The sequence below is a fragment of the Cydia strobilella genome, chromosome 11, assembly GCF_947568885.1.
Source record: "Cydia strobilella chromosome 11, ilCydStro3.1, whole genome shotgun sequence".
In the NCBI taxonomy this organism is placed as follows: Eukaryota; Metazoa; Arthropoda; class Insecta; order Lepidoptera; family Tortricidae; genus Cydia; species Cydia strobilella.
In genome coordinates this window covers 15,862,164-15,887,412 of record NC_086051.1, presented here as the reverse complement: position 1 = coordinate 15,887,412, position 25,249 = coordinate 15,862,164, and the positions used below count along the sequence as shown (strand labels likewise).

General features: G+C 39.2%; 1 protein-coding gene and 1 long non-coding RNA gene across 5 annotated transcripts in view; one reads left to right on the top strand and one right to left on the bottom strand.

Moving 5' to 3' along the window:
• Positions 1 to 295: 295 nt before the first annotated feature.
• LOC134745642 (E3 ubiquitin-protein ligase znrf2) overlaps positions 296 to 25,249 on the bottom strand; it is a 205,437-nt gene continuing 180,483 nt past the window's right edge. For all 3 annotated transcript variants that reach the window (XM_063679761.1, XM_063679762.1, XM_063679763.1), the window contains exons 2-4: positions 8,397 to 8,492; positions 7,452 to 7,557; positions 296 to 2,808 (exon numbers count right to left, since the gene is read on the bottom strand). In XM_063679761.1, the coding sequence (XP_063535831.1) occupies positions 2,751 to 2,808; positions 7,452 to 7,557; positions 8,397 to 8,492 (260 nt within the window). In that variant the 3' untranslated portion in view covers positions 296 to 2,750. The remainder of the gene's footprint in view (positions 2,809 to 7,451; positions 7,558 to 8,396; positions 8,493 to 25,249) is intronic.
• Positions 17,626 to 19,649, top strand: LOC134745664 (uncharacterized). Of its 2 annotated transcripts, none has more exons than XR_010128198.1 (3): positions 17,626 to 17,784; positions 18,780 to 18,902; positions 19,488 to 19,649. It is a non-coding gene; the product is annotated as an uncharacterized LOC134745664 (long non-coding RNA). The 2 variants fall into 2 exon arrangements; XR_010128197.1 differs by having other exon boundaries at positions 17,626 to 17,787.

Here is a 25,249-nt window from a genome sequence, read left to right as displayed (position 1 = left end):
CCTGTATCGGTATACAGTCAGAGCCAATTTTATTGGTTAATGTGGTATTTTCATTCATTCCATTCGTGCCAGCTCTTGTGAATCGACCTGTACAGTCGCCATCAGATATATTGGAGCGGCCGAGGTGCTCAAAAATATCTGAACATGCACTAACGCTTTGACAATAGAGATTTATTCAGATTTGAGGATTCTGATGGCGACTGTACATAGTTCAGGTGATATCTAAAATGAAACACAACAATTCTTATCAAACTATATTTCACCACGCGACTCCGGGTAATAAAAACAATATGAGAAAATTTAGAAACAAATCAACTTTATTATCAAGATGAAAAATTAAATCATATATTATATATAAGCTTAAGAAACAGATATGTCACCTGCACGGAACCGAACCCGGTGGAGGTGTCACTATAGCGTAAGAGCCAAGTTCTGGTCTCTCGGACTATATAGGTTACTATAATAAGCCTATATTAAAATTAGGTGTTAAGGGAGCCAAGTTATAATTTTGAAACTATTAACCGTCATATTTTATAATTTAAAGCATTCTAGGGTCGGTTTTATAAAGATGATTAGGCCTCTAGATTTGTTAAATCTTTTTCGAATAGTTCCCGATTTGCCGGATTCCTGTTTCGCCGGATTTACTTTAGTGCGTCACAATCTGAGTATACGAAAATCCGACGAAACAAGAATCCGGCGAATCCGGAACTAACCTTTCACATAATTAAATATACAGTACATTTTTGACGAGGAGTAACATTCCTTTGTAAAACCAAGCAATTATTAAATATTATACAGTATGTTTTATGACATAACTAATAAACAAAGTAAGTACCTAGGTATCTTTATAAAACCAAACCTGAAAGTTAGACTTTTTACCTAGACGTCATTGGTTAAAGTTAAATCAAAGCGATTTATTTGCCTTCTCAATAAATAAATATTGATATAAACGTTTGGTTTTTATTAAACGAAAAACAAGAAACATTACATAGATGTGCTAATTATACGCGTGCGCCCCTGAAGGACAGAACACACGCAATGCGACAAAATTTAGAATACGTTTTAACATTCCTGACAACATACCAAAAACAACTTCCGTAATTGGGTCGGGTTCATTGTTCCCCACCAGATAAACGGCTGGCAAAAAAAATACGTCACTTAGAACTTTTTAGAAGTAGGCAGCAAGGAAAAGTGAGACTACGAGTATACTGCTACTCCTACTGAAAGTCCCATAAGAGCATCTCGTTCGGTCAAATGGGGGAGGGGCCATTTTCTCTCTATATTATTGTACCTCTATGGGGCACTTGCATATTTCACTGCGGATTGACGTCGATCAGTCCGGCAATTGTGGTATGAGATAACCTTCCACACGAATTAAACTAGATTTGATAGGAAATATGATAAAACGCTCTAAAATTTACCCAGCGACGTCATATCGACACCAAATGCACTCACTACCAGTACCGTCTTTACCATAAGGGCACACGGGGCCAATGAACCAAGGCCCCTTCCTCAGGGGGCCCCGATCCTCAGAAGGCCCCGAAGAACAGACAGTAACAGTGAGCAACCGAGTCTGGTCGGGTTGGATGTTAGTTTAATTCGCTTTCCTTACTTTCCAAAAGGGCCCCAGATTCTTGAGTGCATAAGGGCCCCAGCATAGTTTAAGACGGCTCTGCTCACTACAAGCCTGAAGCCAGGTTGGTTAAAAGATTTAAATAAAACCTAATCACAGTCCGAGAGACCACCAACGCTTATACATACAATATAAAATAAAAACAATTATATCACTCAATTTCATAATGCCTTTAACTAAAGAGTAACTTTGTAAAATTTACATTTTCTCATTTAAAATTAAAACTTCACCGCGAATTTCCCATTACTATAATTGTCTTTAGGTAAGTCCAGATCTGCCGAATTCGTTCGCGCGACATTCGCGAACCGATTACACACATACAAAATGCACGCTAGCAGTTAAAGTCCGTCTAAGCGAACTCTGCACAAATTTTGAAGTGGAAAAGTGTGAAAATGTTATGTACTATACCTATATATAAACGTCATATTTTTATAGGAATTTCACGAGATGGTAGGCACTTCCACAGCAGAATCCGTGCGGTAAGCTTAGCACGTGCGCTCCGCGACAGTATCTAACGTGCGAGTTAAGACTACCGGTCTTTTTCTAAATGTATTAATTAGAAAATGATGGGTAGTCTATCTTGTGCGAGATAGTACTTCGTTTTTCTTTTTGTTAAAGGTCCAACATATTATCAACTCGTATCTCTATGCAAAATAGATTAAAAGTCAAATAATAGAAAAAAGGGCCTTAACTCTAACCCCTTATTCAAATAACTTTACGGGCCTGATTAAGTTAAATTATGTTTTATCCCTTTCTTACAAATACATGAGTCAAAATAACAGATAAAGACAAACGATTTATAGCAAATTCAGGCCAGTAACGCGTTTATGAATAACGCCATAAATGACTTTTTTCAGGTAGCCTCGTACACACCCTGTCGCGACGCACTCGTGCTAAGCCAAGATTTAGCTTGGTGCGACTCTAGCGATCCTTTTTCAAAATGGCGGCGCATTTGACAGATCTGGACGCACCGTTTATTTTTTAATTTTTATTTTTTTAATTGGTAAAACATCTCACTAGCATAATATATTTACAAGGCGTTTGCCGCAGTCTGTTCATTGTATAAAAGTATCACTCGCGACTAGCGCATGGCACTGTGGGTCCGGGCGGGCGGCGACTAGTCGCCAGGGTGCTCCGGACACGATCTGTTCACCTCGAACCATTGGTCTATACATCTGGAAAGGAAAGTACATTATATTAGTGATACTTACTCGTACATTCATAACATTATAACAGAAGGGATAAGATAAATATATTCTACTTTAAAGCTGTGTTGTGAATTGAGTGTAGCTCAACATCAAATATCAAATATTTTGATTTGTGTTTTTAAAGTAGTATTTTTTTATACCACGTCGGTGGCAATCAAGCATACGGCCCGCCTGATGGTAAGCAGTTACCGTAGCCCATGGACGCCTGCAACACCAGAGATATTACAGCGTTGCCGACCCTTTAACACTCCTTTTCCTCCTCCTTTTTTGAAGAACCCCATGTTGTAGCCCCTCGGGAAAACCTCGGCAGGGAGCTCATTCCACAGCCGAAGCGTCCGCGGGAGGAAATATAGTAGTAAATTTAAATATTCATTCATTCATTCATAATTTAAGAGCATGGCTCTTGTCGGTGGAGTATGCGCCAGTTTTCTCGGTCCTCGGCCAGGTTCTTTAGGTCCCTGTAAGACACGACATTTGCTTTCGCTTTCAGTTGTTGTGTGTAGCTTGCTCGTGGTTTTCCGCGGCCTCTTCTCGCTTCTATCTTGCCTTCTAATATAGTGTTAAAGAAAGTGTCGTGTCTTATCAAGTGACCTATCATTCTGCCTCGTCTATTTTCTATAGTTCTCAGCAGGTTTCTCTTCTCTCCCACAATTCGAAGCACTTCCTCGTTCGTTTTTTTCTCCGTCCAACTTATTCTTTCCATTCTTCTCCACAACCACATCTCAAAAGCTTCTAATCGCTTCCTATCTTTCTGCCGCATTGTCCACGTCTCACACCCATACAAAGCGATGCTCCAGATGTATATCTTAATTAGGCGTTTTTTTGTACTCTTAGAGATCCTAGCCTTAAGCAAATGTTTTTTGGCGTTGAAAGCTGTTTTCGCCATTGCTATCCTTGATACTATTTCCCCTGTACATCTGGAGTCTTGTGTAATTAAGCTGCCTAAATATCTAAATTTGTTTACTTGTTCTATGTGTGTCCCTCTGATGTCAATTTGTTCCTTAACCGGGTGAGATTTTGAAGCAATTAGTGTTTTAGTTTTATTAGTGTTAATTTTGAGTCCAAATTGTGTAAAGATTAAATCCATCTGTTCCATTACTCTTTTTAATTGAGTTGAACTAGGGGCCAGTGCTGCTATGTCGTCCGCAAATCTAATAAATACTATTCTTTCCCCATTAAATTTGACTCCTCCTTCAGTTTCTTCTAAAATTTTTCTAATGGCACACTCTATAAATATATTAAAAATAAGGGGTGAGAGTGGACAACCCTGCCGCACACCTTGTTTTATCCTTGCTCTGCAACTTTCCTCTCCCACACTAATAATTGTCTCCTGTTCCTTATATAAGTTAAAAATTATTCTTCGGTCTCTGAAGTCTAAGCCTGCCTCCCTTAAAATTTCCATCATGTTCTTCCAATTGACCCTATCAAAGGCCTTTTCCAAGTCGATAAAGGCTATATGTGTGTTTTGGCCCAAGTCTATTCTCCTGTCAACAACCATTCTCAGCGCCAGTATGGCCTCTCTCGTGCCTTTTTTCTGTCGGAATCCATATTGGTCCGGTCCAAGGTACTCTTCCATAACTGGTCTAATTCTATTTTGAATAATTTTCAGCAATATTTTCGATGCCTGTGAGATTAAGCTTAGTGTCCTGTGTTCCTCACATTTTAATGTGTTGGGCTTTTTGGGCAATGTGATAGTTTTACTGACTTGGAAATCCTTTGGTATAACTCCTGTTTTGTATATGTCTTGTGTTATTGAAAAAATCTCTTGTTTAATGGGGTCACATTCTGCATACTTAATGAATTCAATGAATATGCCATCATCGCCTGCGGCTTTTCCATTTTGTATACCTATTAGCGCCTTGTCAAATTCTTCCCTTAGTATATCCGGACCCATTCTATCTTTATCAACTGCTATTTCAGGTTCTATATCTTCTACGTCTAAGCCCTGACCCGCATATAAGTTTTCTATATATCTCTTCCATCTATTTATAATATCTTTATTATTTAGAAGCATTTTCCCTCCCTCATCTAATACCACAGTACTCTTTGTTTTGTAATTCCTACTCATTTCTTTTATATTCTTATATGCTTTATCCGTATGTCCTCTATTCATGTAGTGTTCTATCAAATCACATTTTCTTTCTATGTCTTCTTCCTTTCTCTCCCTGCATTTGCTAGTTATTTTATTTGTAAGTTGCTTGTATTTTATTACACTATCATTATCAGTTTTACCCTTGTAATGTCTTCTTTCAACCATCATGTCTATAATATCTTTTGTTAGCCAATCTTTTCTTGGCACTAACTTTTCCTTTCCTAAGTATTGCTCGGCACTAGTCTTTATGATATCGGTAACCTTATTCCATTTATATTCTATGTCTATTGGTAAATTGTTTGTATTATTATATTCTATATCCTGTTCCTTAATTAATTTCAATTTGTATCCCAGTGTATTACTATATTGCACTCTTATGTCCGGGTCCTTAAGTCTAGTGAGATCAATATTTTTTCTCTTATTCTTTCTAATATTCTTTTTCTTTTCTATAAAATGTTTACTTATAAGTAGATTATGGTCGGAGTTTATATCGGCACCTGGCAAGGTCTTACAATACACTAAGCGGTTTCTATATTTTTGCTTCACAATTATGTAGTCTAACTGGTATCTATTGATGTCTCCCGGCATCTTCCAAGTATAGAGTCTCCGTTTCGGTTGCTTAAATAGCGTGTTAGCAAGTGATAGTTGGTTTTCTTTGCAGAATTGTACTAATCTTTCGCCTCTTGCATTTCTCTTCCCTAATCCAAAACCGCCTACTTCTTTCCCATCTATGCCTTCTCCAACCACTGCATTAAAATCCCCCATAATAATTAGATAATCTTTGTCATTGACCATATCTAATAATGAATCTAAATTATTATACATGTCCTCAATTTCACTTTCTGGATGGGATCCAGTCGGCATATATACTTGGAAAATTACAAGATTTTGCGGATGTGATTTTAGCTTGATTACTGTTATTCTCTCGCTGTGATGAATAGTATTCTCCACTTCTCTTCCCCATTTTTTATTTAGTAGCAATGCCGTCCCATTCGATCCTTGTTTAGCTCCCGTGTATATTATTCTGTGGTTTCCACTCCAGTAATCGCCGCTTCCTCCCCACCTGACTTCACTTATTCCCAAAATATCTATTTTATGTCTAACCATTTCCATCTTGAGTTCTTCTATCTTACCTGGCGGTAGCATTGTCCTCACGTTCCATGTTCCTATTAGGCAAGGGTTTCGCATGATGACGACCGATTCAGCCTTGCGTCTGAACCTGCCGGACTCAGACCGCCACGGGATATTACGTCGTGGAAGCCCGTTGTCAGGGACCATACTATTTTCATTGACTGACATCATACTCTTTTTTATGGGAATTTAGTACGGTGGTTTCCCATTGCCTTCCGTACCACAGTACAGTGGCCGGTCTCCCGCCCAGTGGTGTCCGGTCAGAAGCCCATCCAGATTCCATATCTTCGGCCTTCTGCCAGTACTAGAGCTGCTGTTGTCCGGCTCTAGGGGAATGCCTATTTGATGGCGGCATTGACTCGCCATGTCACACGGTTGTCTTAGGATCTTTGTGGTATTTTTAAGGTAGGCCTGGCCCCCCAAACCTCCCACCACATCCTGATAACCCTGCCGCTGCTGGTTGGGGACTGCTTATTCAGTATATTCGCAGCTGACCACCATATCTGGTGGCCGTATCACTATCCACCACCTGTGACCCCGTTGGTAGCTTGCAGCTCAGCCCCAAAATTTAAATATAACTATATTTAAATTATAAACTAAGATAGATGTCATATATATACCCAATACACTTTATGTATGTGTAGATACTCGTAAGTAGTCAACAACGAAAGTGGCTATAAAAATGCACGGGCACTGAAATCTCATCTCTAAACAAAGGCCTCTCTAAAGGGCCGATAACCTGAAATAGGTCGAGGGCTCGCGGGCTAAACACGGCCTTTGTGCACCGAGTGCACTTTTACAAGGGGCTGCACTGCACTGTCAATTAGGTAAATGCATCTACCGGCTACGCTTAGCTAATTTTTGAAAGTTAAGATTTGCAACTAGGGAAGAATAAAAGTTATATGTTTGACCCTCACCCTTTAACTATGTTGCCGGCTGACAATGTAGTATCTAGGCAAGAAAATGACATAGCTATTAATAATATGTATAAAATTAAGAAGGCGATTACCCCTTGTGGTAGATGCAGAGGCAGGGCAGCCTCGCGATGGTGTCACCGGCGGTGAGATCCTCGAGACAGATGACTCGCTCTTTGAGTAGAGCAGCCCTCTGTAAGATGTACATATAAAGGTCTTACCCCTTGTGGTAGATGCAGAGGCAGGGCAGCCTCGCGATGGTGTCGCCGGCGGTCAGCTCCTCGAGACAGATAACTCGCCCTTTGAGTCGAGCAGCCCTCTGTAAGATGTACATATAAAGGTCTTACCCCTTGTGGTAGATGCAGAGGCAGGGCAGCCTCGCGATGGTGTCGCCGGCGGTGAGACCCTCGAGACAGATCACTCGCTCTTTGAGTAGAGCAGCCCTCTGTAAGATGTACATATAAAGGTCTTACCCCTTGTGGTAGATGCAGAGGCAGGGCAGCCTCGCGATGGTGTCGCCGGCGGTCAGCTCCTCGAGACAGATCACGCACTCGCCCTTTGAGTCGGAGAGCACGTCCTCTGAAATGCCAAAACAACACGTTTTAAAAATATAGTTTTTAGTATAAGCACGTCCACTGCTTGAACTGATTCATTAATTTCATTATGTATCCTACTGCCTAAGGCCATAAACTATATCTACTGCCTAATGTATATATTCGATATTAAAATTTGGGTTTTGGAGACCATCTCACTTAACCACTACTTTCATATTGCACGATGTGCTTCCTTTTAAGTCTTTGTACTGTTTCAGTCTTGTCCTGTAATAAATAATAATTTAATAGTGTAAAGCCTAATAATTTACTTGCAATTTTTTTACCAAATCGTCGGTCCACGTTGTTGGGGGCATTTCTACGCTCTTTTCCTGGTATGTGGTTAACCACAATCACTCATGAATCGTTCAGCCCGAGCGGCCGCTGATTCTACAAGCAATGCAACCCTTGCCAAAGCTTGACAAACCTCAGAACTACGTCGATGAGCTTGGTTCTTCTGCAGTTGTTAATTATTTAATCTTGCAGGGATATTTACTAAACGCTTAAATATGTTTTTACATATGGCCTTATGGCTATATGATGCCTTGAAAAACTGTTTCACTTTCAAACTGTCGTGAGTACGGTTGCGCACTATCAAGTGAACCAGCCGGGCTAGCACATGATTGGTGAGACAGTATCTTGCCGCGACATAGACAACCCGTCTTCTTCTAACTGTATTAATTAAAGAGGGATGCATGGGTAGTCTATCTCGCGGCGAGATACCTTCGCGACAATCATGTGCTAGCCTGGCAGTCCCCAGTACTCTTAAGTACTTTAAAATGGAGTTGGAGACCTAGCCGTCCGAAAAGTCCGACTAAAAATACTAACCGTTATAGGAAAGGCGCGGCCTGGTGAGACACATGACGAGGTGGCACTCGATGTCATCTGGCAGCACGAACTTGCTGCACACTGGACATTTGATTCCTGAAACAACATAAACACTATGTTAGTGGCTAGAAGAAACTACCTATACTTAATGTTAATAAATAAATAAATAATAAGTAAACCTAGTAAGTAGATACCTATAGTTTGTTCTGTACTCTGTATGTAGTTCAAGAAACTCAAGAAAGTACACATAAAAGTGAGAGCGCACTATTCGCCAACAAACTGTCTTCAGTTTGGCGAAAATATTGTATACCTAGTTCTAAGTGTTTTTTGAAATAGATAAATAAATTAAAAAAAATATCACGCCTACACCCAACATCTATAAGGAAATGGAGTCGGACTCGCGCACGAAGGGTGCCGTACCATACGCAAAAAACGGCAAAAAAATCACGTTTATAATTGTATGGGTCCCACAATTTTTTAATTTTTTTATTCTGTTTTTAGTATTTGCTGTTATAGCGGCAATATAAATACATAATCTGTGAAAATTTCAGCTGTCTAGCTATCACGGTTCATGAGATACAGCCTGGTGACAGACGGACGGACAGACTGACAGCGGAGTCTTAGTAATAGGGTCCCGTTTTTACCCTTTGGGTACGGAAGGGGACATTCTAAATTCGTAATTTTTTTTAACTTTTTTATGTCGGTGCCGCGACCGCTCGAAGAGTATCACACTCGGGTTACTGGGATGGTGCAAGTGGCCCTTACAGAAACAAGTGACAAATCAGACATATAGACCGTGATTACCTTTTGTAACAATACCCGGTCCCGGTCACGAAATTCACTACAATATTAAAAGTAATTTACGTAAGGATCACAGAATATTGTTTTGTAAATTGTCACGTAGAAACCTTAGCATTCAACCTGTAGCCTTGACTTCTCACGTAAAAAACTCGTATATACGCGGACGTTACATTCTAGAAAGTCGGTAAATATTCGCAACATATTCCGTGATAAAATTATAACTTCTTTTCTCTATGTCCTATGTGAAGTTTAAGGGATAAACCATGTTTCGTCTGTGATAATGATAAAATAAAAATAAAAGCAATCAAATAACGATCACTTCATAATAACCTAAGTACTAAGTAATAAATAATAATGTGATGTAAGATGAAACGGGATAAGGTCTAAAATCGGGATAAATGCATATAAGTCGACGCACAACCGTGATATCCGCGATAGCCTAAAGCGCACTTCTTTCTTCTATTTTAAATTTTTTATACTACTTATGGCGAGAATGATTTTTTCTGCTCTATTCGGTGCGACTGAGGTTTGAAGTTGAACTCACGATTTTGGCCTACCAACACATACAAAAGGTTAAGCAAAATACATTTAGTGACTCATAGAAAATTCAGCCAGTCAGTCAGTTGCAGGATTCAAAAAATACCGGCTATTTTTAAACCCCTCCATTGCAAACACCTATCCGTTTGTCTGTCGTATAAAACAAAAGAACGTGAACCTTCCTTTGACATCGACAACAAAAGCAATTTAGAAGGTAGTCGGGAAATAGAAAGTATCGAAAGGATTGAGTAAGCTATCTATCGTTTTAAATTTAACCTTTAGTAACCTATAGGAATATGATAAGGCCTATTTCATTATATTCTGAATCAAATCAAAATTACATTTTGTCTTGGCAAGTTTTAATCTGTGGGCGGCTAGAGGTTAAAGGCCTGTGCGCACCGGATGCGTGTGCAAAGTCGTGCAGGTGCGCGTTGCAATATACAGATCCTTATGAGAGACGGCACATCGCTTGCGTGACGTGTGCGTGCACGGCTCCAACATTTTAGAGCAAAACGTCTACGCACGCGCAGCCGGCGTGCTCTGGCCTTAAAGGAGTAATTTTAGCGAATCATTTCTCCGTCGCGTATCATAATCGTAGGTCACGAAATGAAATGCGTTCATGATGTAGGTATTTTTCGCGGCTTTACCTATGTCATGACAGTGTTAATGTAAAAAAATGTCACAAAAGAAATTGGCCCTATAAAAAAAAACTTTATTTTATTACACCGTGATATTTACTCCCGGGTACAGATAACAATTAAAATGAGGACTTGTGACTAATAATTAATTGTCATAAATGACTGCGTCAATACTCGTATCGCCACATCCAAATGTGATTTATGTATTATTGTTCAGTTCAATGATCTATTGTCATTGATACTGTCATTCGCTTGTTATTAGATTACTAGGAAGCCGTCAGACTGACGACTAAACATATTAATGAACCGACGTCAAACATAGCGACACATAAAGAACGCCGGGACACGAGAAATATGAGTTCGTAGCATCGTTCGTAAAATATAATTATATATCATATCATTCTTGGTTCCTGGTAATTTTAGTATTAAACTTAGTAATTTAGAGAAGCGAACGAATGAAATTTTAAGGATAAACAAATAAATAAATATTTGGAGATAATCTTACACAGCCCCAAACTAAGCAAAGCTTCTACTACGGGTAAAAGGCGACGATATACAATACGTAGAAAAATAAATACTTATACATAGAAAACACCCATTTCATCACAAATTAGCAGTCTTTTTTCCAAGTTTTTCGTCAGGGCTGACTCTACACCGACTGTGACGTGACAATATTCGGCAGTGCCACAATAAACGTGACGTATATAGTGACATTTCCAGACATCAAAGCATTGGTGTAACTAAACGACCTTATAAACCTACCTCAGCAATGATTGCTATAACCATGGTACATAGGTATTTCTCAGGGCCCAACGCATTATCTTGACGCAACCCCGCCATATTGACCGTCGTGACGTGCATTTGATTGCATCAGTCATCACAGGCTAATGAACGCCTAATAAACTTAAGACGTCTGCTTAGAACGTTACTAGTCATCGAACTACGTCTATGTGTACCTACCTAATCCACCTTCTATACCGCAATCGTACATATACCAATGCTAGCCATATTACTATGTTCTCAGGGCCCAACGCATTTTCCTGACGCAACTTCGCCATATTGACCGTCGTGACGTGATGTGATTGCAATCATTGCAGGCTAATGAACGCCTAATAAAGATACACGGCTTCTGATTTTAGCTGTAGTTATCTACTACCTGTATGCGTACCGTCGATGTAATGTAAACCTTATTCGAAGGACATATGGTCCATCGACAGCTAGTTAAGTGTGCTTAGTATGTACCATCAAGTGAGGTTACTTCAATCGCTAATTCGCTACTTGTTTTGGATAAGTAAGCGTGTTCTAATTAAGTTTCTTCTATGATATGATTTATTTTATGATTGACTAACACTTTAGTCTATAGTTATTAGATATAACCATACGAGTATAAGTGTTAAAACTTTTTTAACATTATGTTATATTCCAAATACTATTCATCCATACTAATATTATAAATGCGAAAGTCTGTCTGTCTGTCTGTCTGTGTGTTCCCTCTTCACGCTTAAACCGCTGAACCGATTTAGTTGAAATTTGGTACACAGATAGTTTGAGTCCCGGGGAAGGACATAGGATACTTTTTATCCCAGAACTCACCCCTCAAGGGGTTGAAAAGGGGGGTGGAAATTTGTATGGGGAATCAATAACCGCTGAAGCGATTTAGATGAAACTTGGTATGGGGATAGTTTGAGCTGTGGGAAAGGATATAAAATAATTTCGGGGATAATCATTCCTTAAGGGTGTAAAAAATGGGGTGGAAATGTGGACAAATTTGGGGGTGAAAAAAGGATGGATTAAAAAGCAGATAAGAATTAAGGTACCCAAATTACTAATTCCACGCAGACGAAGTCGCGGGCAAAAGCTAGTATTTTATAAAAGGAAGAGAAGCTTAATCAAAGCTATCCTAGTAAATAGAACCCAGCCAAACAAATAAACGAAAACGTTTCATATTACAATTCACAATAATATCGATTATCGACTTCCTACATATTTAATCATAACTAATTATAAAATAATTAAACTCTAGCCTCGCGTTCAGTTAAAAGGGTTTACAATTTGTATCGATTTTTTAACTAAGTATTACACACAAACTACTCATTCCTACTTTACGTTTTATGTACCATACGAAATCAAACCGGGACACGAATGATACTTGGATTTCCCGTTCATCATCAATATCAATTTGACAGTTTTGTAACGATATTTATTATAACATCAACGCACGAATTAGATTTAGAGCAGAAAACTATTAAATAAATGAATTGATTACCTAGCCATCATCATCTACGTCAAATACGTCCTCTCAGGGCAAAGAAGGGCCAATCTATCGTTCTAAAGTAACTCGGTCACTTCATAATATAATAAATATATTATATTTATGCCTTGGTCACAGGTACCGATTATAGTGGCGATAGACCTGTCCCTCTTAAATTAATACAGTTAGAAAAAGACGGGTAGTCTATCTCGCGGCGAGATACTGTCGCGCCAATCATGTGCTAGGCCTTAGAGGCAGAGAGAGTTAAAATAGTAAATATATGAAGTGACCGAGTTAGATGTATTGTAGGTCCATGTTTGCAGGGTGCAGATTTCCTTACCGCTATTTCCATGAAGTTTTCCATCACCAGAACTCATTGGTACGAAACGACACGACGCTACTTACTTAGCTCTAAATTATTACAATTATGAAAAATTATTCTTATATTCTACTCTTATTTAATTCTTTGCAGCGATAAAACGAATAAAACAAAATTTGTGACAATGTCACAAAGACTGACATAATTCCCTATTGCTCTTTTTACTTTCTCTGTAAATAGTTTGGTTAAGAATGAGACTATATCCTTGTTCCTAGAGTCTAGGTCTAGACTGAACATCTAAAACCAGAGATCTGTGCAATGCGACAAAATTAAAAACGAGTTTTAACTTTTAACATTCCTGATAAGAAATCATTTGTATCAATTTATAAAAAAAAAAACCTATTTAAAATTGTCAGTGAAAAGAGATTCAAAACATCGTTTTAGCCCGCAATATAACAGGAAAACCGCATATGTAATATGTATTCGTACGTGTTTGATATTCTGACGCCTGATGTAGGTACTGGCGGCGTCAATGTACGAAAATATATCTTAGGAGCTGTTTATAACACCGTCGAAACGTAGTTAATATGTATGAGTGTGGATACTTCGTTTTATATCTTCGATCGTCAGTGGATTTAATTTAAGAGCGAACACATTTCTTTAGAATGCTGAATAGTGTTTGTTTTCAAATACAATTTATTAACCGAGCGAAAGCGAAGACTCCGTTTCATTTTGGGCAAAAATACTTATATATTTCCGGTTAACTGGCTGTTTTCCTCTAGAGGTCGCATTTTCCGACCGATTCTCGTGAAATGTAGTCGATATTTGGTTTATCAATAGTTTTTCGAAATTATTTCAACAGTAGAGCCACGTCTATAAAACAATACAGTCATTCGACGAAGCCGTCTAGACAGGGCAATCGTGCGGGGTGCGAGGGGTGTACCGCGCGTACCCGAGCTGCATACATTCGCCATTGTTAGTAGCTCGGTACACGTCAGTCGTCGGTCCACTGTATACTTTTTACACTGTGGTAAAGCCATGGGTTTATTAGACATAACTATGGAACAATTTATATTCTTAGTTCTTCTATATATATCATCAACAACTAAAGATGTACCAATGTATGATGATGGTGATGTTATACCAAAGAAAAAGTGACCAAGGCCTCTAGTGGCCAGGACTTCTAGACAACCCTGGTCACCCCGGCGCCCATCCAAATTTTTCCAGTATCTGCTATTTATGACAAGGTTTAAAGATGTCAGCCGAAAAAGGTGAAGATGCTAGTTCCATTTCACTCCTAGGTATCTGCATGACCTGCTGGCCTAGCCAAGGTGACAATCGCTATAGCTTCGCCATCGAATCGCTTTGTGTCTCTCTATCACTCTTCCATATTAGTGTGACAGTGACAGTTGAGTTTCGTTCGCTACGTAGCGTTAGCGATTGGCATGTTGTCTACGGGGCCTTTAAAAGGTCTAGAGTATTCGAGAACGAATGGCAATGGCACTAAACGGCATAGCACTTATTTCACAAACCCTAATCAACTAGCTTTATTAGCCCAAGGCAACTGTGGTAGCAAAAAACACTATCCGTATACTCGTCACGTACTTCGTCTTATTATACCAAAACGTCTTAAGAATGTTTAATCCGCACGCACATACGTCTATTTGCTTATAATTGGCTAAGGTGGATTACGCTACGGCGCTTTAATGTTACTGGTTCATTAAATAGGAACTTGTTAGGTATACTGATTAAAAAACTGGAGAAATTATGCGAGGAGCTGTGTTGTATGGAATGCTAGGTCTAAGCATAGAGTAACTTATACTAGAGCGGTACTGTCATAGTAAATTTTGTAACCCCAGTAAATTCACTGCCATCTGTCGACACACTTTAAAACTAAAAATGAAGATTTATAAAAATACGATAGAATGTATTTAAATATAGATAAATGATTTTTTTTATTTGCATTAATTATTTTTATGATTTTGACCCATGTTCTTTCGATGATATGCGTTAAAATTGTTAAATAACAAACGAAACCGTCAACGCCATCTATACGACTGTAGGCCAAAACTAGTAGCGCCCTCTGAACGAGAATCAAATTTTCTTGATTTTCGAGGCACGTTTTTTCCTTAGACTGTATCCATCTATTACGGAGTTATATCTATCTTTGGTCTAAGTCTCCTAGCGGTAATAAAACGTAACGTATATATAGTGTAAATATGTATTAACGCTTAAATTACTGTCGACATACCTAGTACATTGCGAAGTCAGGTACTTTTTACCAGTAATTTGGCTAAAAAAGTAATTATAATATCAAAATAAAATACTAACGTATATATAGTGTAAATATATATTAACGCTTAAATTAGTTTCGACATACCTAGTACATTGCGAAGTCAGGTACTTTTTACCAGTAATTTGGCTAAAAAAGTAATTATAATATCAAAATAAAATACTAACGTATATATAGTGTAAATATGCATTAACGCTTAAATTACTGTCGACATACCTAGTACATTGCGAAGTCAGGTACTTTTTACCAGTAATTTGGCTAAAAAAGTAATTATAATATCATAGTTTTTTGGAAATATATATGTATATTAAAATCTTCACAAAATATGAGCATTTTATGGAATTATTTGAGAATAAGACAAACACCACTCATATATTTAATCATCCTTAACAAAATGTCCCATTAATCAATTGCTTAAAAGCCCATCTTACTTATTCCGAAGCTCAGGTGGCTTTCAATAACGATATCGAAGTCATTGTGCACGAAACAAAGGCTCCATGAATTCCAATATGGCAGACTCACGGACCATTCGCTCTATTTGACCAGTAGTCCAACCAACGGAGTCTTTCATATACTGATTTAAACGAAAACGATTTTCACTCATAATTTTAAAACTAACACTGGACTTAATCGCGTACAAACTTACGTTTATTTATGGATGTACGGAAACACTAGTGCCGTGATGTAACCGACGTTGTAGTCTACAGCAGAATTTACTAAACGAGTAAAGTCCTCTAAACGCGCGATCCTTACCTACTAAAGATACTTTTAGTTATTTGGGCCAAATAACCAGCACCTGTCAAAGAAAATGTACGCTAAATAAGTTCCAGCTAACTCGTAGTCCTACGAATATGTTCAACGTAGGGTGCGTGGGGGTAAGATTGAAGCGGGTTTTTCATGCGGGGTAAGATGAAAAGTCGCCCGTAATGCTTCGGCATACGAACGATTTTTTGTCGTACCCCTCATTAAAAACCCGTTCAATCTTACCCCAACGCACTTTAAAACAATCCAATATCTAATAATCTAATCTCAGGTCAACGTCACAATAATTTCAACAAGCAAAGCGCATAGCCCTATTAAATCTATTTACTTGTGGCGCCTGAGTGACTGAATTTGAACTCCAGGCCCGGAGAACTAAGGGGTAGAGATTTTATCGCCCTTCTCCTATACTTATAAACGACGAAACGCGCTTTCACCCTATCCGCCTATCGGCTATCTTCGAAATCTACGTATATCATCTACCGCTGGGCGCAGCCTCTCCATAAAGGGAACAGGTTCGTAGTAAAAACACACTGAATTCGAACGGCTCAGCTACGAATGAGAACAATGTTCAGCAAAGTCACCGAATCATGTCAATACGACTCACTACTGAGTAGCTACAGAGGCCTACTTCAAGAAGAAGCCCAACGCATATCAGAGGGCCTGCCGCGAACCACGTTCGACGTGGTGCCTCCCTGTCACACTTATACGTACGAATTTACAAGTGCGACAGAGAGGCAACGCGCGAACCACGCCTCCAGAACTCGCACACCGTTAAATGTCTGCAGTTCTATGCAGATTACTTCAATATCACCAATAGGTACACTTTAGTATTTTGTTTCACCAAAAAAACAGTTGCTAGGTTGGTATTCCATCGGTCCAATGTGTATTTGCTTCTCACATTTTGCCTAATGAGAGAGTGAGACGCAATGCACATAGGACAAAGAAATTGGACAGGTGGGATACTACCCTAAATCAAATTAAATCAAATGTGTCGTTTCCAAGCAATAAGTCCCACTTTGTTGCTTTGACAGGTTATTCGTACAAGCAAAACATAAAAATACAGGCAAATCTCGTCCTTATGGTAAGCGACAAAGTGGGACCTTTGACTAGACTCTGACAACAATAATGAAATACTGCCTGGTTGATTGGAATACCGTTCCCATTTACCATCCTTGGAATCGACCCAGCTCGTAAATAATCAGCAAACTGAACAACACTTTCATGAAAATTATAATTTGGAATCGCTTTTCATTTGGCCCGGGAATTGGAGAGGCTATTGACAGCAGATTAAAATCGAGATTCAAAGTCGAATCGTATTTATTTTACGATTTACGTCATAATATTTTTTTTTAAAGTGCAAAAATTACTGCCTTGGGTGAGACTTGAACTCACGGCCTCTGGATTGATACTCTAGCGCTCTGCTAACTAAGCCACCAAGACCTCAACCATAGCCGAATCTTTCCACCATATGTGTCTAGGGGACCCTAGCGACATCTACCGTAAGAGCTTTACACACAAAGAGGAGTTCCAAGTTATATTCAAGTCATACCCACACTTATTTAATTTTTAAGAAGGAGAAACGTCTGCGACCGATGCCGGAGGTAGGTATATATATGTATAACATATAGGTTGTTAAACCGTTAAGTGTTCAGAGCAATAAGCCGTTACTGTGCTGTATTATATTTGAGTAATATGTTTACGTAATACAGCAATATCGATATGTTAGTTTGTACCGAACGCCTCTTGCAACGTTCGACAAATGATTGGAGAGCTAAACATTAAATCGAGTCGTGAGTTTTCGCTTGAATATAGTAAACATTTAGTTTTTTAATAATATTATTAGCATTTTTTTAACCCTGTGTGGACGCTCGAAGCGAAGCGTTCGGCGGGGCGTGCAGCGTGGCGTCGGGCTCACAAGTGATTTGAGCAGCGTGCACTAAGGCCGCTCCTATACGTTTGCATTTGTTTAACATGCACGCCGCACTCCCCGCCCCGCTGCACGCTCAACTCGAGCGTCCACTCAGGCCTTACACTAAGGTTCTCCCTACATATGTCGACGCGGAATCGGCAAAAGCCGATAGAAAAAGTCGTCATTCGGCTCGGCTCGCATCGGCCGAAACCTGCCGACGCGTCGACGCCTCTTTCGCTCTTATTGCGCAGACAAAGGTTTTTTCTATCGGTCTTTGCCGATTCCGCGTCGACACATGTAAGGAGACCCCACGGAAGAAAGAATGAGGGCGCCGTTGTGGGAGACCCTAACGGAAGCATACGCGTAAACGTGAATTTCTGCCTCGTAGCTCGGAACGTTCGAATGTAAACTGCAGCTGCATTACTGTTCGGGCGTCGTTGTTGCCGCAACTGCATGTATGTGTCAAGTGCTTGATAAAATAATTGACGTTCGAGGCCGCGTTACTGCATTACTGTAGTGACTTGTGACATTACTGCTGTGGTATTAACTCGGGCGCTTTCATTATCAAAAAAGGGGTTCTTCAAAAAAGGAGTGTACAGGTTTTTAAAGGGTCGGCAACGCGCGTGTAATATCTCCGGTGTTGCAGGCGTCCATAGGCTACGGTAACTGCTTACCACCAGGCGGGCCGTATGCTTGATTGCCCGGTGGCGTGGTATAAAATTTTTTTTATCAATTTCCTTAATAAAATAATAAGTGACGGAGTAAATGTCATAACATCATCAACCATCATCATCATTCCACGCAGACGACGTTTCGGGTAGAACCTATATTTTGAATAAATGAATTGAATTCCACAATATTTTCTCATTGCAGCTCCCAAATGCTTCTAATCTGGCTGCTCGTCATCCCATCAGTGGCCACCTTCGTGTGCAAAGGTGCCTGCGAACGCTGTGCGAAGGACACGAACCACGGTTCCGCCTCCTGTGCTCTGTGCAGGTGCTATACTATCCGCGAATCAAACTGACAGGGTTCATGTGTTACTTCTCTCTCTTGTCACGCCAAGCAAGCGTGAAAGAGAAGTTTTACTATCTCGGTCATCGTTTGGTTTGCGGATAGTAAAACAGCAAAACTCTTGAGTACTTTTACTAACATACAGGTTGACATCAAAACGATATTTGAATCATACGGTTTGGTGTCAGGTGCAAGTTCGAATTGGCCTGTCAGTTTACAGAGTGAAAGGTACGCACCATCCGATTCAAACACCGACATCACATCCGACATTAGATCCGACATTTTCCGATTCAAAATACCGGAAAAATGTTATGCACCTTTTCTCAATAAATGGATCTATCCACATAAACGTAAAATCTTACTCGAGTAGAAGAAATAACATGATATTTTTAAGGCCGGGATCTGTCCCTTTTGACTCTTTTGTCATAAAAGAACAAAGATAATCAGATAAGGTAGATAGCTCTAAATAGTTCATCATATTTCATACAGCACTGACAACTTTGCTAATTTTTATCAACCCACATTCAAGTTATCACATTTCGATTTTATCAATCCCCTGATAATTTTTAGGGATTGCAAGAGGTTCGAAAATCGTCGCATGATGGATTTCACCCAAAGGATACCAACTCTAAGCGACCAGCAGAAGGAAGATTTGAAAGAATTGGAGAAATCAGAGTTCAAAAAAATTATGCAGGAGTACGGATTGCAGCCAGAGGATTTGGTAGATACTGACATTGAGACTAGTATGGAGGATATGCAGACTCCTCATCCTATTAAGGAAAGAACCAGGCCTGATCCTACCAGTGAGTTGTCAGTAATCCTACCGGCTGCGCCAAGTAAAAGTATAGGGAACACTTCAATCAAACGACAAGATCGAGCAATGACTGCCTGTTTTCTTCTCAGAGACGGGTAGAGATACAGAGTACATAATATGACAAAGAACATCTCTTTTTTTTACGGCCGCCTAGCCTAGTCGGTAGTGACCCTGCCTATAAAGCAGGATTTCCCGGGTTCGAATCCTGGTAAAGGCATTTATTTGTGTATTTATCACAAATATTTGTTCCTGAGTAATGGATGTTTTCTATGTAGGTACAGAAGCGGCAAATAATCTATCATATTTTTTCAGATACATATTTATTCATTTTTAATATTCATTATTAATATTTTTTTTTTAATTTTTTTTCTCAAAAACGGCTCCAGCAATTTCACAACACAAGACTTGTGTTGTGAAATTGCTAAGTACAAAGTTTCAGAGCAAACTAGCTACTCGTTTTAAAATGAGAGCGTAACCGTTTGTTTGGAGAACCGAGCTTGCCGGGGGGGTTAAAGTTACAAAACAAACGGCACTCCGGCATCGCTTCATGGTAGGAATCCAAAAAATACGCACGAAGCGTTTTGCTTCCACATTTCTTATGCGAACTGCCAAGGAGTGGAACGCCCTGCCCGAGTCTGTGTTTCCGCATGAGTACAATCTGGGGCTCTTCAAGGCAAGAGTTAATAGGTATCTCATAGGTAAGCGTGCTCCACCGTAGACCGCATCATCACTTACCATCAGGTGGGATCGTGGTCAAACGCCTGCCTATTCATCATAAAAAAAAAAAGTTGGCTCGATAGTAACAAAAAGGTCACGTCTCGTGAGTTACGAGAGAAGTTTTTAAGAATCATAATGTTTTTGTCCACCTAACCCATCATCGTATCTTTATTGGAGTTTTTTATTTTATTTAATCAGACGTCAAGATCTTATTCGTCCTGCCTAGTAGGTATTTTGAAACCTTCAAAAATTACGGTCGACGGTATTTATTCTGTACTTCTAATGTCTTTGCCGTTTATGAACCGATTATAAAAAACACTTTATAGAATAGGGGGTATTACTGCAATGTTCTGCCACCTGAGTTTAGTAAACCATAGAGTAACTTATACATACTGTGCCTTTAACAGTTTTTTTGACAAGTTTTCAGAGATAATGAAATACCGGGAAACGCGAATCCTAAATTTCGCTATCTGCCTCTTTATCGTTTGAATATGCAAGAGTGACACAGATGTTAGATAATGAAATTTCAATCTTCTTGTTTTGCGATAGACCCTGAGATTGTGGTAGTGGCGCCCCCTGCGCAGATTTTCGCGTAGTATAGGGAATATTCAAATTGGCTCTGCAACCTGCAACTAAATGGTAGATTTATCTTTGAACCACGAGGTTTCTTACTGTACTGCAGTCTTGCCGTATATCCTTACCTGTAACAAATTAAGAACACATTAAACATTATACACCTATGTGTCCTATGTTACAGAAAATAATCTTCATAATTCGGGATTATTTCTTTAAAATAAGATAACTGATCTTTTCCTGGTGACCTTTTTAAATATTTAATGTTCAATGTAGTGTTACTTTGTAAATTAATACGCTAAGCGCCACTTGCATCATCCCACTAACCCGGGATTAACCGGTTAAACCGTTAACCCAGTGTGAAATTGTACTGGTAACCATGGTAACTCCAGGTTTAACCGGTTAACCCGGGTTAGTGGGATGGTGCAAGTGGAGTTTAGGAAACAAGTTCCAATTGCACTGATTCTCTAACTAATATGCCTTAGTAAAGACGGGCCTACGAATGGGGCCATTACATTGGTGTCCAATCGCGTTGTGCGACGAATGCGAGCCAATGACGGCACATCTCATCGACCAATCGCGAATGCGACAAACGCGAGTCTTCGCCTGTTACGTCGAAATTATTATGAACGGGCCTATCTTTACTGTTGAAATCTTTGTTAATTTCAGGTTGCGTAAATTTAATCGAATGCTTTGTAAAATCGACGGAGGTGGAGGAGGACTACAGTGGCAGATTACTGATAGGCAAAGCAAAGACAACGACTAAAGCGAAAAAACACAAGTGCTCTCCACGTTTTACTCCCAGCCCTACAAGTTTCACTCCCAGCCCTACACATTTCACTCCCAGCCCTACACGTTGTCCGCCTGTCACGCCTTGTAAGAAAGCCTTAAAGAAGATCACACGACCGGATTACACGACGGACGTACAAACAAGCTCCACGTTACCTTATAAGTCAATTTTAAACAATATAGTGACTCTAAGAGACTCGGACTACGATTTAAATGACCACGGTACTTAATTACTTTATTAACTTGAATATCACGGACGCGATATAGGGTCAGCAATATGACAATGAAAATTCAAGTTAATATTTAACATTGAGGTCGTTTTTTGTCCAATTTCGATCACTGGGACTCAAGAGTAAAGACAAGTGTCATTACTAACCTAATTCTGAAACTTACAATGCTTTAAAAAAAATGTTCTGTTACCTTGAAATTGGCAAATAAGGAAAAATAGTAGATAGGAAGCAAAATGACATATTTACGGCGAGGGTGTATATTGAATCCTGAACGAAGCGAAGGATTCTACAATATAATCTCGAGCGTAGCAATGGATTCTAAAATATAATCTTAAGCGCAGTGGGGCATTTAAGTGTTAACGCCCAAGGTGGAAATAGTTTTGCTACCATGTGATACATACTGCTTTTGAAACATCACTTATGCTATGAGGAAATTATCACGTTTCAAAACATTATTTAAGCTAACAAAATTGTATGCAAAAAAATAATAATTGTGTCCTAGGACCGAAAAATAGTACTGTGATCCCTCCTAGCAGGGGAGGAATGTGTCACTTTGATCCCTCCTAGCAGGGAAGAAAAAGCCCCTTTCCGAAGAGGTGATGTGAAAAAAAACATTATCTCAATAAAAAGCGGTAATAAATTGTGTATCTTTAAAGACATACACAACCAAGCTCTTTCTTTTAAATTTGTATTATTTCTGATACTAAAATGACATTTTAAGTAGCTAATTAAATGCTTTTGTTATCATTTTGTATTAAAATTACGGTCCGGTACGGATTAATTGGGGTATTTTAAATGTAATATAAAAAATCCGACAAGTGCTAGTCAGAATCGCCCACCGAGGGTTCCGTACTAACATTTTTTTTTAATTTATAGTTTTCAGATTTTTCCCTCTACTTGTAGTGTAAGACGATATTACTTGCCCAATTTCATAGTTCTAGGTCAACGGGAAGTGCCCTATACATTTTGATTTTGACGGACGGACGGACAACGGTTCCTATAAGGGTTCCGTTTTTTTCTTTTTGGGGTACGGAACCCTAAAAACAAGATTTACCTCGTTTACAATTTTAAAAACTTTGCTAAAAACAAAATTATTCTTTATTTTTAGGTTGTCCTACCCAGCCCATTTGCTCTGATTACGAAGACTATGAAATGCGAGTAACAAAAAGGGGATCCGTCTCTCTGCCAAAGATTATCACGAAAACATGTTGTCCCAAGAAACTGCTTAAGATGCTAACCACAACAACACCTTGTGTGACTTGTATGCCTTTTTGCCAGCAACCTTGCGTTATTATGTCACAAACACCCTTTCTAACAACATCAACTCATGAGACTCGGGTAACTCTTATAACAACAAAACCAATGACAGAAAAAAATATGCCAAACGAGAGAAGTGAAGAAAACGAAAAAATCCTACCAAAAGAAGAAATAACTAAAAGATCTACTGAAGGAACGACGAAGGACTATATTTACGTCTATGTAGGCGTTCCAAAAGATGTGAAACATTTACGTAAAGGCTAAACACGCAAAAATACTTCACAGACATAGTCACCTATATAGTTTTAATCCTAAAAATTGCATGTATCTTAACTAATCCAGGTAAAAACCTGAATCTTATCTTAATCACCAATAGCACAGAATAAATAATAGTACTAGGTACAGAAGATTCACTCTCTAACAAAACTCGTCTATTACGACAAATATGGCCGCTAGGTGGCGCAAGCGCGAAGGCGGTGGCGCAGGCGTCCGTTGCGTAGCGGTGCGCGGCAACTATACTATGGCTAGACACCAAAATTGGTGTGGGCCGCATGTACTTGTAGCGACGCGACGAAATCGCGGAGTGGGCCACGCCTGCCAATAGGGGGTAGTACTGCAATGTTCTGCCACCAGAGTGCAGCACTAGCCCGTTTAGTAAACCATAGAGTAACTTATACATATCCTTTAACAGTTTTTTGACAAGTTTTGAGAGATAATAAAATATGACATTGATCCACCAAGGCAGTGTTTACAGAGAACCTACCGGGAAACGTAAATACGAAATTTCGCTATCTGCCTCTTTATCGCTCGAATATGCAAGCGTGATAGAGATGTTAGATAACGAAATTAAGATTTTCTTGTTTTGCGATAGACCCTCAGATTGTGGTAGTGGCGCCCCCTGCGCCGAGTTTCGCGTAATATTCCCTATTGTAAAAAATTAAAAATATCTTCCTTTTCTAGTTAACTCGCATGACATACAAATGTACATCTGGGCTGTGTTGCATTATAAACTACAATTAATATTACAAGCGGAACTCCTTTTCTAATAAGTCGAATTAGATTATTATGCAACACGGCCCTGGGTTTCCGAGGCCTATCCTAGTGCGGAGACCCCTGGAATCTCCAAAAGTTAATTCAGTTATACACCAACTCTTAAGAGAGAATTAACTCTTAAGAGTAAGCTACGCTAATATCCACGAAGCTGTTTAGGATACGCGCTTAATTTATGTCGTAAGGATACACAATACACAGCACTTCTGTGCGGAAAATATGTAGGTATGTAGACATAAACAAAGCCAGTCAAAAGTAAATAACAACATCATTATGTTGGCTTTTAACTTTGAATTAAGTCGCTTTAAACAATAACAAAGACTCTTTTCCTATCGAAATTAGCTCAAGGAAAATTGTTTTGCTTCCCTGTACGGAATAGGATTAAAACACATACATATTTACCGATGCCACATTTGCCAAGAAGTAATCTTCTTAATAAAACAAACATAAACCACCAAACTTACCTACTGATTAAACCCATAATGTTAAAAATGTAAAAGTAGGTACAGGACAAATCAAATTAGTTTTTATTTTTATTTTATTTTTGTTTTTTAAATAGACACACTACTTTTATAAAACAATAAACTGAAAAAGATGTCATATCACCATCATTTCAACCTTCAGTCGCCCACTGCTGAGCATAGGCCTCTCTTCGTGTACGCCACTTATCCCGGTCCTGGGCTAATCTCATCCAAAAGTGCCCCGCGATTATTCGAACGTCATCCACCCAACGAGCCAACGGACGCCAGGCGCTTTTATCCGAAAGCAGCCACCAATACGTCAACATTTTGGTCCACCTGCCATCACTCTGCCTGGCAACATATTGTTTATTTATTGTTTATTTATTTATATCAATCAGACAGCACTAACAGATAAACCTTACGTGCTATTTGGCATTATAT